The following is an 18,221-nucleotide window of genomic DNA, read 5'->3' on the forward strand; positions in this document are numbered from 1 at the left end:
AAAACTTTCTACAATATACCAATTTTTTTTTTTTTTTTTTATGAAACTTTACACTTTACAATTTAGACCCCCCAGAAACACAAAAGAAGGAGTAGAACCGTACAGTCCAGTCCAGGGTGGTCCGAGGCTCTTTCAGGGGTCCATTGGAGATGGTCAGGGTGGGGCAGTGCACGGGAGCCAGGTGCTGAAGTCCAGATCGGGAAATTGCTTTCCTGTAACAAGAGACAAGGAACTTTATCAGTGAACAAGGTGGCAACTTCTAGTGACCGAAATAGAATAATTCACACAAATACACAGTATTATTTAAAGGGGTACTCCGCTGCCAGACACCTTATCCCCTATCCAAAGGATAGGGCATAAAATGTCGGATTGTGGGGGTCCCTGCGATCTCCCGCAGCACCCGGCGTTCCAAACAAATGCCAGGTTCCTGTAGCTGTGGCCATGATGTCACGGGCACGCCCCCTTGTGATGTCACGCCACGCACCCTCCATTCATGTCTATGGGAGGGGGCGTGTCAAAGACAATTAGGCTTAAAAAAGTTGACGTAAAGAACAACCAAGAGGGAATCCAAGAGGGGATATTTAAGACAACCATCGAGACCTATGTTCACTACCAAACATAAAAGTGTAAGTCAAAGGTTGGTCTCCCGCATGTTCTGTAAAGATCGGTGTGTAGAGGCGAGGCTTACGGGGGGACAGTTGCTGAGGTAACCTGACGACGTTGAGCAAGTTCCGTGCATGAGTCCCGTTCTCAAAAAAGAACTCATGCACAGAACTCACTGGGCATTGTACGGCTTCCTCGGCAACAATTTATGCAGAACGGGCAGGAGACCAACGCCGGACTTAGGCTTCAAGTACGCACCACCGTGAAGCCTGCAGACCAGAGAAGACAGGGCATTCTAGTAAACCCTATTGTTATGGTCACCAGGAATCAAGACGTGATGATGTGTAAGAATAATTACACCCATCGTAATAAACCGTTTACGTTGCGTTTACTTAGAACTCGTTCCAAAACAAAGAAACATTGAGCGTTGCCTCTATCGGCTGAACTGGTATTAACCTCCATGAGTCATCACAGTATCCAGGTTTTCTCCAGTGGGATCACTGTGAAGAGAGAGCCGACAGATGGACCCATCCGACCGAGAACGTTTGTGGGGATAAAAACCACACAGAGGAAAATTTTAAAAAAAGGCTCCGAAATATTAATATATGAGAAATAGCGTCGACTACTGAACTGGAAAATACAAAAACATTTGCGAGAATAAAATTTTTAGATAAATCATTTGAACCGTTTCCCCATGACGGGACTGCAAAAAAAATGCATTATGCCCCAAGTGCTCATAAGAGAAGATGCTCGGGAATGTCAAATGGGAAAATCCTTCAGAATATTGGAGACAAAAAAAAACATCTAAAAGAAATTGATTCTGTCTGTAGGAACCAGATATGGAAATGAACACGTCCTGGAATCACAGATTTTACGGCCCTCGCGTAAGTCATCGTTAGGTCGAATAATTTTACACTGTTTATGTTTTCTTTGTTATTGTTTTGTTAGATTAAAAATTTTATTGTTAAAATCTTGACATTCCTGGCAAAAGGAATTGGGATAATCTGCCCGAAATATGAACCGTTTCATCCTATAGTCACAATGAGAATCTTTCAGGATCAGAGGTAAACGAATCTACAATAAATTTTGGCCAAATCGAAACTGATTCATTTTTGTCTGAAAAATTTGATTTCAAAGTGAAAGTCAGGTATCACATGCTGAGGTTTCCTTGGACTGTATCCAAAAAGTTTCATACCTTACAGGGTACTCCGCCCCTAGACATCTTATCCCCTATCCAAAGGATAGGGGTTAAAGGACAACTGCAGCGGTATTACACTTATCCCCTATCCACAGGATAGGGGATAAGTGTTTGATCGCGGGGGGTCCGACCGCTGGGACCCCCCTCGATCTCCCTAATGGGGTGCCGGCATTAGCGCCCATGGTGACGTAGCGTCGACCTAGAGGTCGACGGTGACGCCCCGTCTCCTCCCCGTCCCCATACAGTTCTATGGGGGATGCGGGGAGGCATGAATGCTGCCTCCCCGCCTCTCCCATAGAGATGTATGGAGGAGGCGTGCCGGCCGCAACGTCATGCTGCGGCTGTCACACCCCCTGCAGGTGAGAGCCGCGGCCCCATACAGGAGATCGCCGGGGGCCCCAGCGTTCGGACCCCCCCCCCGCGATCAAACACTTATCCCCTATTTTGAGGATTGGGGATAAGTGTTTGTACCGCTGCATATGTCCTTTAAGATGTCTGATTGCGGGGGTCCCGCCGCTGGGGACCCCCACGATCTCGGCTGTCGCACTCCAGACATCCGATGCATGGAGCGAACTTCGCTCCGTGCTGGATGACTGGCGATGTGGGGGCGGAGACTTGTGACGTCACGGTCATGCCCGCGCCCCCTCAATGCAAGTCTATGGGAGGGGGCGTGACGGCAGTCACGCCCCCTCCCATAGACTTTCATTGAGGGGGCGTGGGTATGATGTCGCAACCGGGCCGTTACCGTGACGTCACGAGTCTCCGGCGCTGCACCCGATGCTCTAAACGAATGGCGGGTGCAGCAGGGAGATCGCAGGGGTCCCACCATTGGGGACCTCAGACATCTTATCCCCTATCTTTTGGATAGGAGATAAGATGTCTAGGGGCGGAGTACCCCTTTAAGCAAGCCGTGGGTACAACATCTTGTAATGAGTACGAGGGATGTCCAAAATTTCCAGAACTTTTTTAAAACTATTTATTTCAACACAAATTACATCAGAAAACAAATGACATCACTTGTCTACATAGTCAACTCTTATTGCGATGCAAATCACAACACGTGCAAATCACATGACAGGCTCCTCATGTCTTTATCCTTCCCAATAAAAAATAAAAAAAGAATACTATCAACTCTAAACACATATTTTTGAAAGTATGCTTTCAATCCTAAATAGGCGAAGAGACCCCGATCGATCAGAAGAACACACCTTGAGAAGTGCGTACTTGGCCGATTCTCTCCGGGGTCTGTGTCACGTGACCTGGACAGACTAATAATGTAAATCTAAAGAACTCATAGACACAAAGAGGGGAGAAGCACGTGCCCGCAGGCTTCTCTCCTGGCCAGTTCTAATCATTGGTTGGAATCTGAACACTCGGTTCCCGACTGTTGAAAACATTTGACATGTTCCTAGGAAATGTGAAAAGCTTTTACTATGAACATGGACACATAGGGTACGTTCACACGAGCGGATTTTCGCAGCCGATTTCGCTCAGGATCTGCTGGTGAAGGCCCCGCTCTATGCTGTCTTTACATGTGCCTGCTCGTATCAGCAATACGCCGCTACGAGCAGACACACTGCGATGTGCGAGTCGCAGTATACTCGCACATCTCGGGAGCTCTCTGCCTCGCTCAGAGCAGGGAGAGTGGCCGCGATGTGCGAGTACGCCGCGCACATCGCTGCAGTGTGTCTGCTCGTCGCGGCGTATTGCTGCAGGATAGAGCGGGGCCTTCACCAGCAGATCCGCAGCGTAAAATACGCTGTAAATCCGCTTGTCTACCTTGGGTACCTTAAAGAGTACCTCTTATGATCGTGTTAAATTTTATAATCCTCCCAGGTCACTGCCCCCATCATGATAAACCATCCCCTGCCTTTATTTTTTTTAATTTTTTTTGTTTTCTACCTTGATACTTCTCTGTATTTTCTGCTCAGTCTCAGTCAGATTCACAGACTGGAAAGGAGCGTTCCCCAGCATGCGTGACATCATCTGAAGCCATACAGGGGAGAACTTCCTCCCTCACTCTGCTACACACAGCCCAGAGCAGTTCAGAGTGAGATGAGCTATGATTGGCCAAGGCTGCACCCCCCCCCCCCCCCTTAGTATTTCCTGATTTTGGACTGCAGGAGTCTGTGCAAGAGAGGGGGGGAAATGTGCTCTGGACAAGTAGGGAGACACCTGGTGGCAGCTTAGTTAAACACAAATAAAACATAGAAAAATATTATTTTTTTTAAACAAAGTACATTAGAATGATTTTTTTTATTTACCATAAGGAGTGCAATAGCAAAAATTTGCTTTAAAGACCGTGCACGTTTAAATTTTCTGCTGGGAATGTCTTGTAAGAGAGGAAACTAGTTGTGGAAATTCCCTTGGTACCTAAGGTGGAAGGGGAAGATGCCACAATGTACCCTCTATAATCCAGCACTGTGTAAATAGTCATGTAGCCACACAGGAGCAATTGTTGTGCCATCAGAACACCAACAACAGAAGCACTTGTAGCAAAGGAAACTGCTTATCAGGGATCGGTCCGTGATAAGACGATGACTGTATTGTGGTATCTCCTATCTGTGGGATGCATACAGTTATGTTAGTCTGCTGACCGATATAGAATTTGTGCTTTTGATACAGATCAAGGTTTTGTGTTATTATGCATCAGTGACAACCCGAAAACCAGAGCAACATGATCTCAAATAATAACTAATATCAAGAAAAACAAATAAAATCAAAACTGCTACATAAAAGTCACCATGATGGAAGAGCTGAACAGTTTGGATAATGTAAGGTCCTTAGATACTATAAGTAACTTTGAAACACAGAAGATCGCCCAATATTGCATTAAAGGGGTACTCCACCAAAAAAAAAAACATCTTATCCCCTTTCCAAAGTATAGGGTTAAGATGTCTGAGCAGCGGGACCCCTGCGATCTCCGGCACTGCACCCTAGTCATCAGTGCACGGAGCGAACTCGGCTGACTGGCGACTACAGCTGCCACACCAGCTCCATTCATGTCTATGGGAGAAGGCATGACAGCTACATAGTAGCTGTCACGCCCCCTCCCATAAACATCAATGGAGGGGGCATGGCGTGGCGTCACGAACATGGAAGCTCCAAGCTTCTGTGTTCCAGATGCCGCTGCTGCCGGCCCGGAGATCGCAGGGGCCCACAGCGCGGGACCCCCCATGATCAAAAATCTTATCCCCTATGTTTTGGATACGGTATAAGATGCGGAGTACCCCTTTAACCCATTAACGCACCGTTTTTTCTTTTTTTTTTCTTCTCGCGTTTTAATAATAATGTTTTGGAATTTTCTACCTACAGACCCATACAAGAACTTATTTAATATGGGACCAATTGGACTTCATGATGACAGAAGAAAAATGCAATTCAGCAACTTTTGGGGTATTTCGTTTCTGTTAGTCAATACGATAACAACGATACCCGCTTTACATAGGTTTTGATTTATTTTACTATATTAAGAAAATGAGTATGCATAAAGTTGTCCTTTCCTGAACCCTACTCCTACTTCGGTACAAGTGTTCGGTCCCCGGGCTGTATTCTTCTTACTTCCTGTTAGCCGAGACATCGCTGCGGCCGGTGATAGGCTGAAGCTCCGTGTGACGTGCCGGGCTAACAGGAAGTAAGAAGAATACAGCCCAGGGACAGAACACCTGTACCGGAGTGTACCGGAGCTCCGGGGGCTCGTTGGCAGGTAAGAGAAAGTTTTTTTTCTTTTATTTTGCAGCCCGGATGGGATAAAATGAAAAAAGTGCGCGCCAGACTACTCCTTTAATAACATTATATTTTTATAGCTCAGACATTTACGCCTGGAGCGATACCACATATGTTTATTTATTTTTACATTATTGTATTTGGAAAATGGGAATGGGGGAGGGGGGGGTCGGCTATTCAAACTTTTATTAGGTGGGGGGGGCTTATTCACATTTATTAACACATTTATTGTTTCTACTTCTTTAGTTCCCACAAGAGACTATTACATTTCCAAACACTGCTCAATGCCGTGCCATAGCATAGCATTAAACAGTGTTATCGGTGCTCTGCTTGTACAGGCTGACAGGGCTGCCTGTATGGCCGGAGTGCCGATCTGACAGCACAGAGGCAGGTGAGGGCCCCCTGGCTATCTTATCAGCTGATCGGGATCCCTCTATCACTCTGCGGTGGTCCTGATCAGTACCCTTAGCTATCTGGTAACTATATTTTTACATTTTAGATGCCGCAATCAACTCTGATTGCAGCATCTAAAGGGTTAACGCCAGACATCGGCCCAGCAAAATTGTTGAGTAGGCTCAACCATATGGGGCAAGCTATTTTGCAGTCTTGTATGGGTTACACTGGAAGTTTCTCTAAAGGACTCCATTCTGCCCTCTAGCTGAGCATTTTAGGGAATGTGCTCTGTTGACCAGTTCCCATTTGGCCGAATAAGCTACACAGAAAAGTCACATACGACTACCCAATAATAAGCATAATAACCCTAAAAATATAAACTAGCCACTATAATAACAGTATCTGCATATTTGCTGTTTTTTCACCTACTTTAAAACACCTACACACCTTGAGGGTCCAACGACACCAATTTCGCCTTCTGAACTGTCGCTACTAGATGTGTAAATGTCGTCCTCTTCACCCAGATCACTGGGTTGTTGACTTGACTGATTAAGCAAGTTACAATCCGTCCATATGTCCCAAAGCAGGTCTTCGACATTCTGAATCTTTGAAGACTGTAATGTATGTTTTTGGACATTCTTCACAGCAAAGCGTGGGTTGACCCTGATGGGAGCTGTGCTGGATTTCCTTCGACTGTCAGATTTTTTCTTGCCTACTTGGACTGACACCCTTCGTTGTGCCAAGAGTCCTAGAGATGGTCCACCAGCTCCTGACTTACGCCTGACCTTCGAAGCTGCCAGACTCATTCTCCTGTCGGACTCTTTTGGAAGGGACTTGCTAAAGTGTCTATGGAAAAAGTTCTCCATGGTGTCCAGAGGTTGAGGCCCACGATATGTCTGAGCTTCTTCTCAAAGAGCCTCCATAAAATTGTGTTCTTGTAGGACAAGCAAGGACTTTAGATGTTGGGAAATTTGCAAAATCCCTGTGGATTTTTTACACCCTTCTAGTGTTTGGAATACGTGTGCTTAACCTTTGCTCTACTTTTTTACAATCTCTCTTTCATGTAGGTTGCACAGAACTTAACTTGTATCCTTTACTTAAAAGCTCAGCAGCTCCCGTCGAAACAAACCAAGTATCAAGAGTATAAAAACAAAGATTAAAGGCCTCACACTGTCAGAGTCTAAAGGTGGTGGTGGAGGGAGGGGGGGTTGATACTACTGCAGTCTTGAGAATGAAAAATGTAATTGCAAAGGGTTACACTTTCGGCACTGAAGCAATAAATAAAAATCCTTAACTGAACTGTGTTTACATTAGAAGGTATAACATGAGGCCCCCCCACCCACACCCAACCCCTTCTTTCGTGCTCAACTCTCTTAGGATTCCAATGCTATGAATAACACAGGTTGTTCCAAAAGTAGACCCAGCTGGTGTCAATATCGGTCTTAAGGGCTAAGAAAGGACAGTTGGGCAAGAACTATTGGGAAAGACGTCATAAACAATATTCGACAAATACTCCGATCTTTTCTCATCCCCTTCACAGGGTACCTAAACTTGAAGCCAGCACTGTCAACAGATACAGAGCTCTAAGTCAAGACACTAAGTGTTTCGAGAAGGTCTCAAAACTAGAGACAAGTGAAATAGTGATAAAGACGGTAGGGCATTTTCTGGACTTCTTCCCAGTCTTCCCATAAAAAAAAAAAAAAAACACTACAGAGAGTCTCTACCCAGCCCATAATAGTCTGAAATCAACTGGACTGTAGGCGAGTCTACTACATTATCTCCACTTAGTGAGGTATCACGTCTTTATGATTCTCCAGTCCCCAGACACAAGTCTACAGCGCTTAATCCCAGAGTCTGACCTACCAGCACTATAGGGCACTCGATGGGAGTAAAGTTATATCATACAATATATAATACTCAACGACCACGTGATACCTTCAACAACTCCACACAAGGACATGTATCCCTGACAAAAATTTAAAAATTCTAGCTTAATTCAATATATTTTATTCTATTTCCATTTTTTTACATATAAAATACACATAAACAGAAAATAACTAAAGTATAAAAAAAAAAAAAAAACTCTAGTATATCCCCCGAATAAACTCGAATTCTAAATTCCGATAAATGTAACTAAGCCAGGCCTGTGATCTGTAACAAGACGGGAGCTTTTGTATCCGGTATGAATGATCCCAAATACTTTTGTTCTTTAGATATCTCCACAAGCTACAAGATAGGGGTCACGTTCCAGGGAATCCAGGCCTGTCAGTCGGCACTATAATCCGTCAGCACCATGGTGGAGATGTCAATGGATGCCTCCATAATAATCCCAGTCCTAGGTGAGGCTGATGTAGAAGCTCTGCTCAACTTTCATCTGTAGGACTTTTCCAAGGAATTGTGGATTTTTTAGCAGAAGGTTGACGTCAGGATTGAGACATATTTTGGAAAGTGGGGGCTGTAAACAGGCAGCTGGATGAAGTTCAGGAATGCAGAGTCTGGTGGGGATTGTACTTCCACAGAGAAAGTGCATGGGAATACGGAGTCTCCTGTGGGGTTAATATGGCCGGCGTCCTGCACACATGCTTCCCTGAGTCTTCTGACCCTTCGAGATCTCTCACAACTTTTTCTCAGGCTTTCTCTGCTAATACTTGCAGAATGCTCTGTTTCCTCTAGTTTTGAAGATCTTTTTCAGAGATTCGCGTTTCATAGATTTGACTTCCTGTCTTAAAGTGAAACTATACTTAGAAAGTAGCATGATGAATATTACATGATGGTCGTTGTAGCTTTAACTTGAATGTCAATACCCTGGTCAATGCAGAGTCACTTGTTGGTGCCCCTTCTGCACTTAGCTACTTTTTTTCTTTAAGGGTACGTTCACACTACGTAATTCCCCAGACTTAATCTCCGCTAGCTGAATTCCACGAGCAGAGATTCAGCTTAAATTACTCAGTGTGAACGCACCCTTAGAGCAAGTGTAAGTGTTCACACAAAAAACTATGCTCAAGAATATGGCCCATCGCAAGTTCTTCTCCGAAAGGAGAGAGGCCCCCAACAAACCAAACTTTTTGCCTCTTGGCCAAAAGGCACTTTGAAGTTTCCAGGTACAATGTACCTTTTCAACAAAGCAACTAAGGAACCAAAAGTGCTCCTGGCGTCCAACTAGCCATTAACCTAGAAGTCCATCGAGGAACTGTTCAAACCGGTTGGCATCCCTGCCGAAGTAGGGAAACCCGGGGATAGGCAGAGAGGTGAGGAACCTGATGGCCACACATACCTCCCCTGGACTGGCAAACAGGGCACCCAGAAGGGCTACCGCGCCCTGACCTAATCCTAGTGTACATAAAAAACACACACGTGGACCCAGTGACAGAAAAATAAATAAATAGGTGAATGTGCGCTGTTAAATACAGCCCGGAGATCCGACCTAGCCAGAAGGCCGGGGTTCAAAGGGGGAGAGCCCAATAGAGTAAGAGAAAAAGTGCATACTTTCAAGTGGGGTCGCAACTCCCAAGTGAATTCCTTTACCCTGGGGTCACCACTCCCAGAGCTCTTTTACACCTCGGCTTTTACTCTACTCAGACCTTAGAGCCAGATCCACAGAGAACCTTGGGGACGGCTGGTGGTCCTACAACCATCCCGTGACCTTTTCCCATTCTGTGTGATTCTCCATTCTGTGTTGGTTAACTTCCACACGTTGACTAACAGAACAGATAATACCTAGCTACTGGGGTACATGCCCTACCCTTAGTACAGCAGAAAAATCCTTGTTTCGAGGTGAACTGGAGCATTTTGGCTCTTAGTCAACACTTAGCTAACACTTCCTCGGTGCATAAACGGTTAATCCATTTGTAGATTCTCGTCTCCGATCACATTAGGGAGATTCATGATGCCATTTATCTTGGCCTAGTTATTGCAGTCAGACGCCGGGCCCCTGTGGTAGACATTGTGCATTTCTCATTTCCAACAACTGGTGTGATGCCGGGTGTCTGGATTGTGTTATCATCATTCACGTCTGTCTGCTCCAGAAAAAACAACTCCGGCCTGATTCATCCCCATCAGAAGCGAATATAATGCACGTGGTGAAAAGTCTAATAATCCTGGAGGCTCCAGATTAATAATGTTCTTTATTACACTAGATACAGCAAATGTCAGGAGACCGATTATTGAATACGGTGAAAACTCTTCGAGGCGACCACCCAAAATTGCACAAAAATATGGTCTTCTAGCTGGAGTGGTCCTTTCAAAAATGCATTATAAATGTGTCCTGTTAAGGGGGTGGTCTTCCCAATGAAGTGGTCCTTCGGAGAAGTTTCACTCTGTTCTGGATTATTGCCCTGGCATTGGGGGCTGTTAGGTTGCTCAAAGTTGTTTGATCCAAAGCCAAGAATGGACTGATAAAGAGGATGATCCAATCCCAGCCTAAAAACTGCATAAAAAACCCTGTACGTAGGAACAAGTTATCATTGTTGCACATCCAAAAATCAGGAATCGGAAGTGCAAATACTCTATATCATGCTTAAAGGGGTACTCCACTGCCCCAGGGTTCGGAATGCTTAGTTCCGAAGGCTGGGTGCGGGCTGCGGGGGTCGTGATGTCACAACCACGCCCCTCAATGCAAGTCTATGGGAGGGGGCGTGACGCCCCCTCCCATTGACTTGCATTGAGGGGGCGTGGCGTCACGAGAGCACAACCGTGATGCCACAGGGCCCCGCAGCCCGCACCCAGTGTTCGGAACTAGATGTTCCGAACACTGGGGCAGTGGAGTACCCCTTTAATGCACTGAGAATCCTGTTAGTTCTTCCTGCCCTTGCCACTTGGAGGGTGGTTTAAATTCTTGAGGGTCTATTCACATTAATGGCATTTGCTACCCACTAACCTCCAAGGGTCCTCAGGAAGTACATTTTCTGCACATCCATTAAAGTCAATGTGGATGCGGTGCACGTGAATGCACCCTCACGGTGTTCTTTATATACTGCAGAAGATGACTATAAAATGAAAACACTAATCTCTGTAGTACAGATGTCGTGAAAGTCTCATAGACTTTCAACTCGCCCATGCCTTTTTGATGAAAGCCAAGCAGAGGCAAAAGGGCACAGAGCTTAGCCAAGCAATGCTCCCCCTTCATTCTCAGGATTGATGGGGATCTTAGCACCTAGAGCCCAAGAATCTAGGAACCTAGAACTTTTTGACATGTTGCAGATAGTTGTGGTCTCGGATGTAGATAGTCTTGGATGTAGATTGTATTGTAAAGTAGCAATCTTTGCAGATGATACTAAATTCTGTAAAGTGGTTAACACCATAGAGGACAGAGCACTGTTACAAATGGATCTTGATAGGTTGAAGGTTTGGGCTGGGAAGTGGCAGATGAGGTTCAACACTGATAAATATAAGGTAATGCACATGGGGAGGAAAAATCCGGCCTGGGATTATGTATTAAATGGGAGAACACTTGGGACGACTGACGTGAAAAGGACTTGGGAGTCTTAGTTTAACAGTAAATTTAGCTGTAGTGACCAGTGTCGGGCAGCTGCTGCCAACGCAAATAAAATCTTGGGGGGCATCGATAGGGGCATAGATGCCCAAGCCAAGGAAATAATTCTACCGCTGTACAAATCACTAGTCAGACCACACATAGAATACTGTGTACAGTACTGGTCAGATCACACATGGAATACTGTGTACAGTACTGGTCAGACCACACATAGAATACTGTGTACAGTACTGGGCACCAGTGTACAAGAAAGATACAGTGGAGCTGGAGAACGTTCAAAGACGGGCAACCAGAGTAATATGTGGAATGGGAGGACTACAGTACCCAGAAAGATTATTAGAATTAGGGTTATTTAGTTCAGAAAAAAGAAGGGTTAGGGGAGACCTAATAACTATGTATAAATATCAGGGGGACAGTACAGAGATCTCTCCCATGATCTATTTATACCCAGGACTGTATCTATAACAAGGGGGCATCCTCTACGTCTAGAGGAAAGAAGGTTTCTACACCAGCACAGACGGGGGTTCTTTACTGTAAGAGCAGTGAGACTGTGGAATTCTCTGCCTGAGGAAGTGGTCATGGTGAACTCAGTAAGGGAGTTCAAAGGGGGTCAGGATGCATTTTTGGAGAATAATAACATTACAGGTTATGGATTCTAAATCTATAGGGACAGAACGTTGATCCAGGGATTTATTCTGATGCCATATTTAATGTCGGGAAGGAATTTTTTATCTCTAGTATGAGGGTTTTTTGCCTTCCTTTGGATCAACTCAGTACGGACTCATTAGGAATATAGGTTGAACTTGGTGGACTCTGGTCTTTTTTCAATCTTATGAACTATGTTACTAGATAGTCTTGGTTGTAGATAGTATCGGTTATAGATAGTCTCAGTCACCGGTACAAAGAGCGGGGAGAGAAGAGCGTGGCTAAACACTAGAGATGGGTCACGATCTGTACACTCAGACCTCGACTGATCAAAACTTTTGACTTTCAGAAGAAGCTGGGACTCCTGGAAACTTGCCATAACGGCAATGTTTTTCTCAGTTAATCCTCGACCTCACTATAAGGCTAAGTTTCCTCTTGGTTTTATTTTTTTCCTGGCAGTTTTTGGAGAACTGTCACTGCAGTTTTTGAGCCAAAGTTAGAAGTGGATCCATAAGGAAGAAGTATTAGTCCTTCCTTCACCTTCATAGGTCCTATTCCTTTTGAATATACTTCTGGCTTTGGCTCAAAAACTGCAGTGGAAGTTTTTCAAAAACTGTCAGAAAAAAAACCAAGTGGAAACTTAGCCTAAGGCTGTCAGTGGTTTTGATGGCTCAACACTGCTGACAGCTTCTTTTTAAGGGGCATCATAGAAGAAGATGATGATCAGTCGAGTGGCAGATTTCGGCAGAACCTCCTATGACTCACACCTACACAGCATTAAAACTTTCCATTAAAACTTATAGAAAAATGTCATTTTTCTTTACTTAGGTTGCTATTCTAAACCTTAAAGTGAATATCCACCCTTGTTGTCCCGATCTTGAAATCTTTATAGAGAATAAGGCTTCATTTTTCTTATACAGAGCGACAAACCTCCTGCATTACGAGGACCCTATATACTATTGGGTTTCTGTAAAAATTGTGGTAAAAAAATGGGGAAATAAAATTTAATGCTATTTTTTTTGCTGTCGTGGGACAAGACTTACTTTTTTCACCAAAAAAGCTGTTACTTTCAGCAATTTATCACAAAATGTGGCTTTCTACTTTTATTATATTGTCTTATGAAAATTAAAGATAATTTATATAATTATGTGTGTGTGTGTATTTAAATGTTTATTTAGGGGAGGGACTTTTTTTTTACATTTATTGCCTTTTTATTTTTTACCATTTTTTCTCCCCATTGCGCAGTGTTTTCCACAGTCTGCCTCCAGCTAAAGGCACTGATCAATGCTGTGCCATAGGAGCCTATATTACAGCACTAATCAGTGTTATCGGCGCTCCATTACTACAGGCTGCCTGCCTTTTTGGAGCACCAATCGGACAGAATGGAGGAAGGTAGGGACCCTTCGCCCGTCCTCTAAGCTGATCGGGACCCCACAGGTTTTGCTGTGGGTGTCCTGATCAGCTCCACTGAGCTACCAGAGATTGTTTTTGGCATTTTAGACACCACAGTCAACTTTGATTGCGGCACCTAAATGGTTAATGCCGGACATCACCCGGATCGGTGATGTCCAGCATTAGCCAGTATGAAGCTTCAGACAGACAGAAATTCCCTTAGCCGAAAAGGCTGAAAGAGTTGATAATTTCCGGCGACCGAAACTTTGTGATGTTTCAGCATCACTTCCAAACGCCTGATGATATTTCGATAAAACTTGGTACACGTTACTTATATGTCAACTAGAAATATATTAGAGATAAATCAACCCTTACCATCTCCCTTATGCGAGGGTGGGGCTTTTCGTCTGAAGTCTTATGCAAGTCTGAAGTCTTTCGTTACATTTCCTGATTGCGTTACTCTTGAGCTGCAGAGATTGCCCGGGATTTTTAAACATCATGTTGATTGTCCGGCAGGAAGGTGTTGAGAATAGTTAGTGCAAGGGATGGGAGATGAGGGTGGGATATAAGGTTGGGATATGAGGAAGGGATATGAGGATGAGATATGAGGTTGGGATATAAGAGCGGGATATGTGGTCGGGATATGAGGATGGGAGATGAGGATAGGATATGAGGTTGGGATATGAAGTAGGGATATGAGGATGGGATATGATGTGATATGAGGTCAGGATACGAGGACAGAATATGAGGATGGGATATGAGGGCGAGATATGAGGAGAAGATATGAGGATACGATATGAGGACAAGATATGAGGAGATGATATGAGAATACCATATGAGGAAAGGATATGGGGACGAAAGTGTCATTGTTGCTTTCCTCTCCCACAAGGTTGCAGTAAGGAAGACCGGGCAACACGGGGGATCTCAGCTAGTTACTGATAAATGAAGACCATAGAGGTGAATTATAACATCATATCTGCCTGCAGCCACCACAAGGGGGAGCTTTGGAGTTCATTGTATACAGGTAGCTCCTTTAGTGATGACTGCAGACAGACAGAATATTTTCACTTAATATTTTCACCTTTACCCACTTCTCTTAGCAGCTCATACCAAACACACTGCCAACAGTAGGCAACACTGAGCACAGGAGAAAACCCATCCCACAGTTTAAAGATCATAAAATCTGTTTATCCTATAGCATAATGAGACTGAAACTCAACATAAGTAAAACAAATAAATAACGTGTGTTGAATTTTAAATAGTCTCTCCCTTTAAACACAAAAGAGCAGGAATTAGTCATTGTCAGCCGACATGGGGGGAAGGTGGGAGGGTTGATATCTGGACAAAAAAAGGGGAAGCAAATACTTTCCCACACTTTATGGTTACAAAAAGAGGAAATGAAAAGTTTGGGTACAACTTTTATGCAATCCACATTGCCACATTGCAGTTTGGGAAAAGTTGTTGTTCCAAAGTTTGGGAGCGACAACATCAGTAGTAGGTGTAATGGCGGCCATGTTGGTTCTAACCCGGGCAGATAAAATCACAGAAAAGGATGAAAGTTCTTATATTTATCATTTATTTATATATTTATTTTTATATTTGGGAGAAAATAATAATCTTCAATCTCCCCGGCCCCGACACAGGGACGATCGATGATTTCCTGCTGGGCTAATCTGGTGGATTTCAGGCCGGTTTCCAGCACAAACGCCTTGTCTCCCCCGCACTACGTGACTACTCAGATATTCTACAATGAATGTCTGTCTCGCAGATTAAATAATACAATAATGCATAGATTTCTAATGACACGTCTCCAGGAGAGCGCCCGCACCGATTACTGCTAATGCAGGCGTAAAGTATCGGTTCTCTCCACTTAATAGAGAAAATAGAGTCTTTAGAGGATGAACCGGTCATTGGAGGAATTATATAATTTAAAGCACAGGGGCACCGGTGACTCCATATTTACCCGGAAAGGAAGTGCTGGGCTAAAGGGGCACTCCGGTGCTCCAGCGTTCTGAACATTTTATTCAGAACGCTCGGAGCCTGAAGGACGGGATCGTGACATCACGGCCATGCCCCTCATGACGTCCCGCCACACCCCTCCATTCATGTCTATGGGAGGGGAAGTGTCAGACCGGGTCCCGTGGCTAATAGCGCGAGGCACTGATCGCCGTGTCTAAAGTGAAAGTAAATCATTGCCGGTTAGCTCAGGGGGCTGTTCGGGATCGCCGCCGCGGGATCCCGAACAGCTGTGACAGAGCAAAAGGGTCCCTTACCTTGCCTCCAGGTGTCCGATCCCCGAATGACTGCTCAGTGCCTGAGATCCAGGCATGAGCAGTCAAGCGGCAGAATCATCGATCAATGGTTTCCCATGAGAAACCATTGATCAATGTAAAAGATCAGTGTGTGCAGTGTTATAGCCCCCTATGGGAGCAATAACACTACAAAAAAAAAAGTGAATAAAGATCATTTAACCCCTTCCATAATAAAAGTTTGAATCACCCCCCTTTTCCCATAAAAAAAAAAACTGTGTAAAGAAAAATAAACATATGTGGTATCGCCGCTTGCGGAAATGTCCGAATTATAAAAATATATAGTTAATTAAAGGAGTACTCTAGTGCAGAGTATTCCTGCTCCGTCCTGCAAAATAAATGAAGATGAACCATCTCTCACCTTCCTGGGTTCCCGTGGAGCGCCACTACAGCTGATCGGTTCTCCGGTTCATCCTCTTCATACTTCCGGGTGTAACGAAGCGTCACATGGCGCTCAGCCTATCGCCGGCCGCCACGATGTTCTGCCACGGCCGGCGATAGGCTGAGCACCATGTGACACTTCGTTACACACGGAAGTATGAAGAAGATGGACTGGAGGACCGATCAGCTGTAGTGGCGCTCCGCGGGAACCCAGGATGGTAAGTGATGGTTCATTTTCATTTATTTTGCAGCCCGGGCAGAACGGAGCAGGAATACTCTGCACTAGAGTACTCCTTTAAACCGCACGGTCAATGGCGTACGTGCAAAAAAATTCCAAAGTCCAAAATAGTGCATTTTGACAATTTTAAGCGTATACATTTTCCTGCATGTAGTTATGATTTTTTCCAGAAGTGCGACAAAATCAAACCTATATAAGTACAGTATCATTTTAATCGTATGCACCTACAGAATAAAGCGAAGGTGTAATTTTTACCAAAACATTTACTGTGTAGAAACGGAAGCCCCCAAAATTTACAAAATGATTTATTTATTTTTTTTCAATTTCGTCGTCTCACAATTATATTTTTTTTGTTTTGCCGTAGATTTTTGGGTAAAATGACTGAAGTCATTACAAAGTAGAATTGGTGGCGCAAAAAATAAGCCCTCATATGGACTTTTAGGTGCAAAATTTAAGGAGTTATGATTTTTTAAAGGTTAGGAGGAAAAAACAAGAATGCAAAAACGGAAAAACCCATGGTCCTTAAGGGGTTAAAAAGGGGTGGATAATTGAGGGTATACAAGGAGGATGGAGTCTTGCCTATGTTAATCCCTAAGTATGTGATGTGTGGTTTAATAATCGTGCAGGGATACCTATAGCTGACCAATAAGAGGACGGCCAGGCAGATCCCAAGGGAAGTGCCTCACTTTTCAGTTGGTTAATTTTGTTCCCAGAAAATAAGCCAAAGTGGGATAGAGTGGACATCAATGGGCCATAGTGAGCTCTCGGGTCCACTAAGAAAATCAAGATGTCATCAGCATAAAGGGTCAAATTGACCTCCGTTCTCTGAATTGAGACCCCGCGGAAAAATGCTGAATCTTCTAAGTACCTCACAAGAGGTTCCAGGGCCAGATTAAATAATAGGGGAAAGAGGGGGCAACACTGTCACATTCCCTTAAAAAAAGGGAACGGTTGGGAGAGGAAGCCGGAGGTATGGACCTGAGCTCAAGGGGAGGAGTACAGACCCCCTAAAAAGGTACGAAAATGGCCTACAATACCCACTTTGTCCAGCACCAGAGGGTGGACTTTATTTGGTTTCAGTACAAGCTTAATAGTGGCTACATTTGCGGGTAGGGGTAGGGTACCTGAGTGTAGTAGGTAATTGAAATAGTTTGTCAATGGAGTCGCACTCTGGTCAACCAGTACTTTAAAGAATTCTCCCGAGAACCCATCCGGGCCCGGGGCCTTCGCATTGTGGAGACGTTTTATGGCCTGCTTGACTTTGAAAAATCAGTATTTAAGGCATCACACTGCAGATAAGGAAAGCAACCGGACCGACTCCAGAAACGATCTACCCAATGACATGTCTGATGGGGAGGAGGAGTAAAGGGTCTTATAAAAGTCCCAGAATAAAGAGTTCATTTCTTTAGGGTCAGAATACAACGTCCCAGTTTGTTCCCTCAAGGCTGGGAAGCGTTGGGGAGGTCACCGTCCTTTGGCCAGGCGTGCAAGGAGGAGGCCGGACTTGTTCCCAAATCGAAACAACTCCGCCTTAAATCTAGAAAAAGACAACATACATTTGCGTTGCCTTGGCTTCTTTCCACACCTGCTAAGCATGAGCAGATAGACAGGAAACATAGAGAGTATAAGCCGATTGCAACAACCTGCTCACTTCCTGAAAGTGGTGGAGGGACTTCTTTTTCATAATGGACATGAATGCGATCAAACGTCCCCTCTGGACAGATTTAGCTGATTCCCAGTAAAGGGGAGCATCGGTAATATGTTCGCTATTGTGCCAGGAGAATTCCATCCACCAACTTCGCAGAGAATCGACAAAGTTGTCATCTTTTGACATATATGCTGGGA

The 18,221-nt window shown here is 44.5% G+C and overlaps 1 protein-coding gene across 7 annotated transcripts in view; it reads right to left on the bottom strand.

Moving 5' to 3' along the window:
* DGKI (diacylglycerol kinase iota) overlaps positions 1–18,221 on the bottom strand; it is a 311,383-nt gene that overhangs the window by 179,484 nt on the left and 113,678 nt on the right. For all 7 annotated transcript variants that reach the window (XM_056517740.1, XM_056517742.1, XM_056517741.1 and 4 more), the window contains exon 2: positions 104–212. In XM_056517740.1, coding sequence (XP_056373715.1) covers positions 104–212 — 109 coding nt within the window. The remainder of the gene's footprint in view (positions 1–103; positions 213–18,221) is intronic.

Source organism: Hyla sarda, chromosome 4, assembly GCF_029499605.1.
Source record: "Hyla sarda isolate aHylSar1 chromosome 4, aHylSar1.hap1, whole genome shotgun sequence".
Taxonomy (NCBI): domain Eukaryota; kingdom Metazoa; phylum Chordata; class Amphibia; order Anura; family Hylidae; genus Hyla; species Hyla sarda.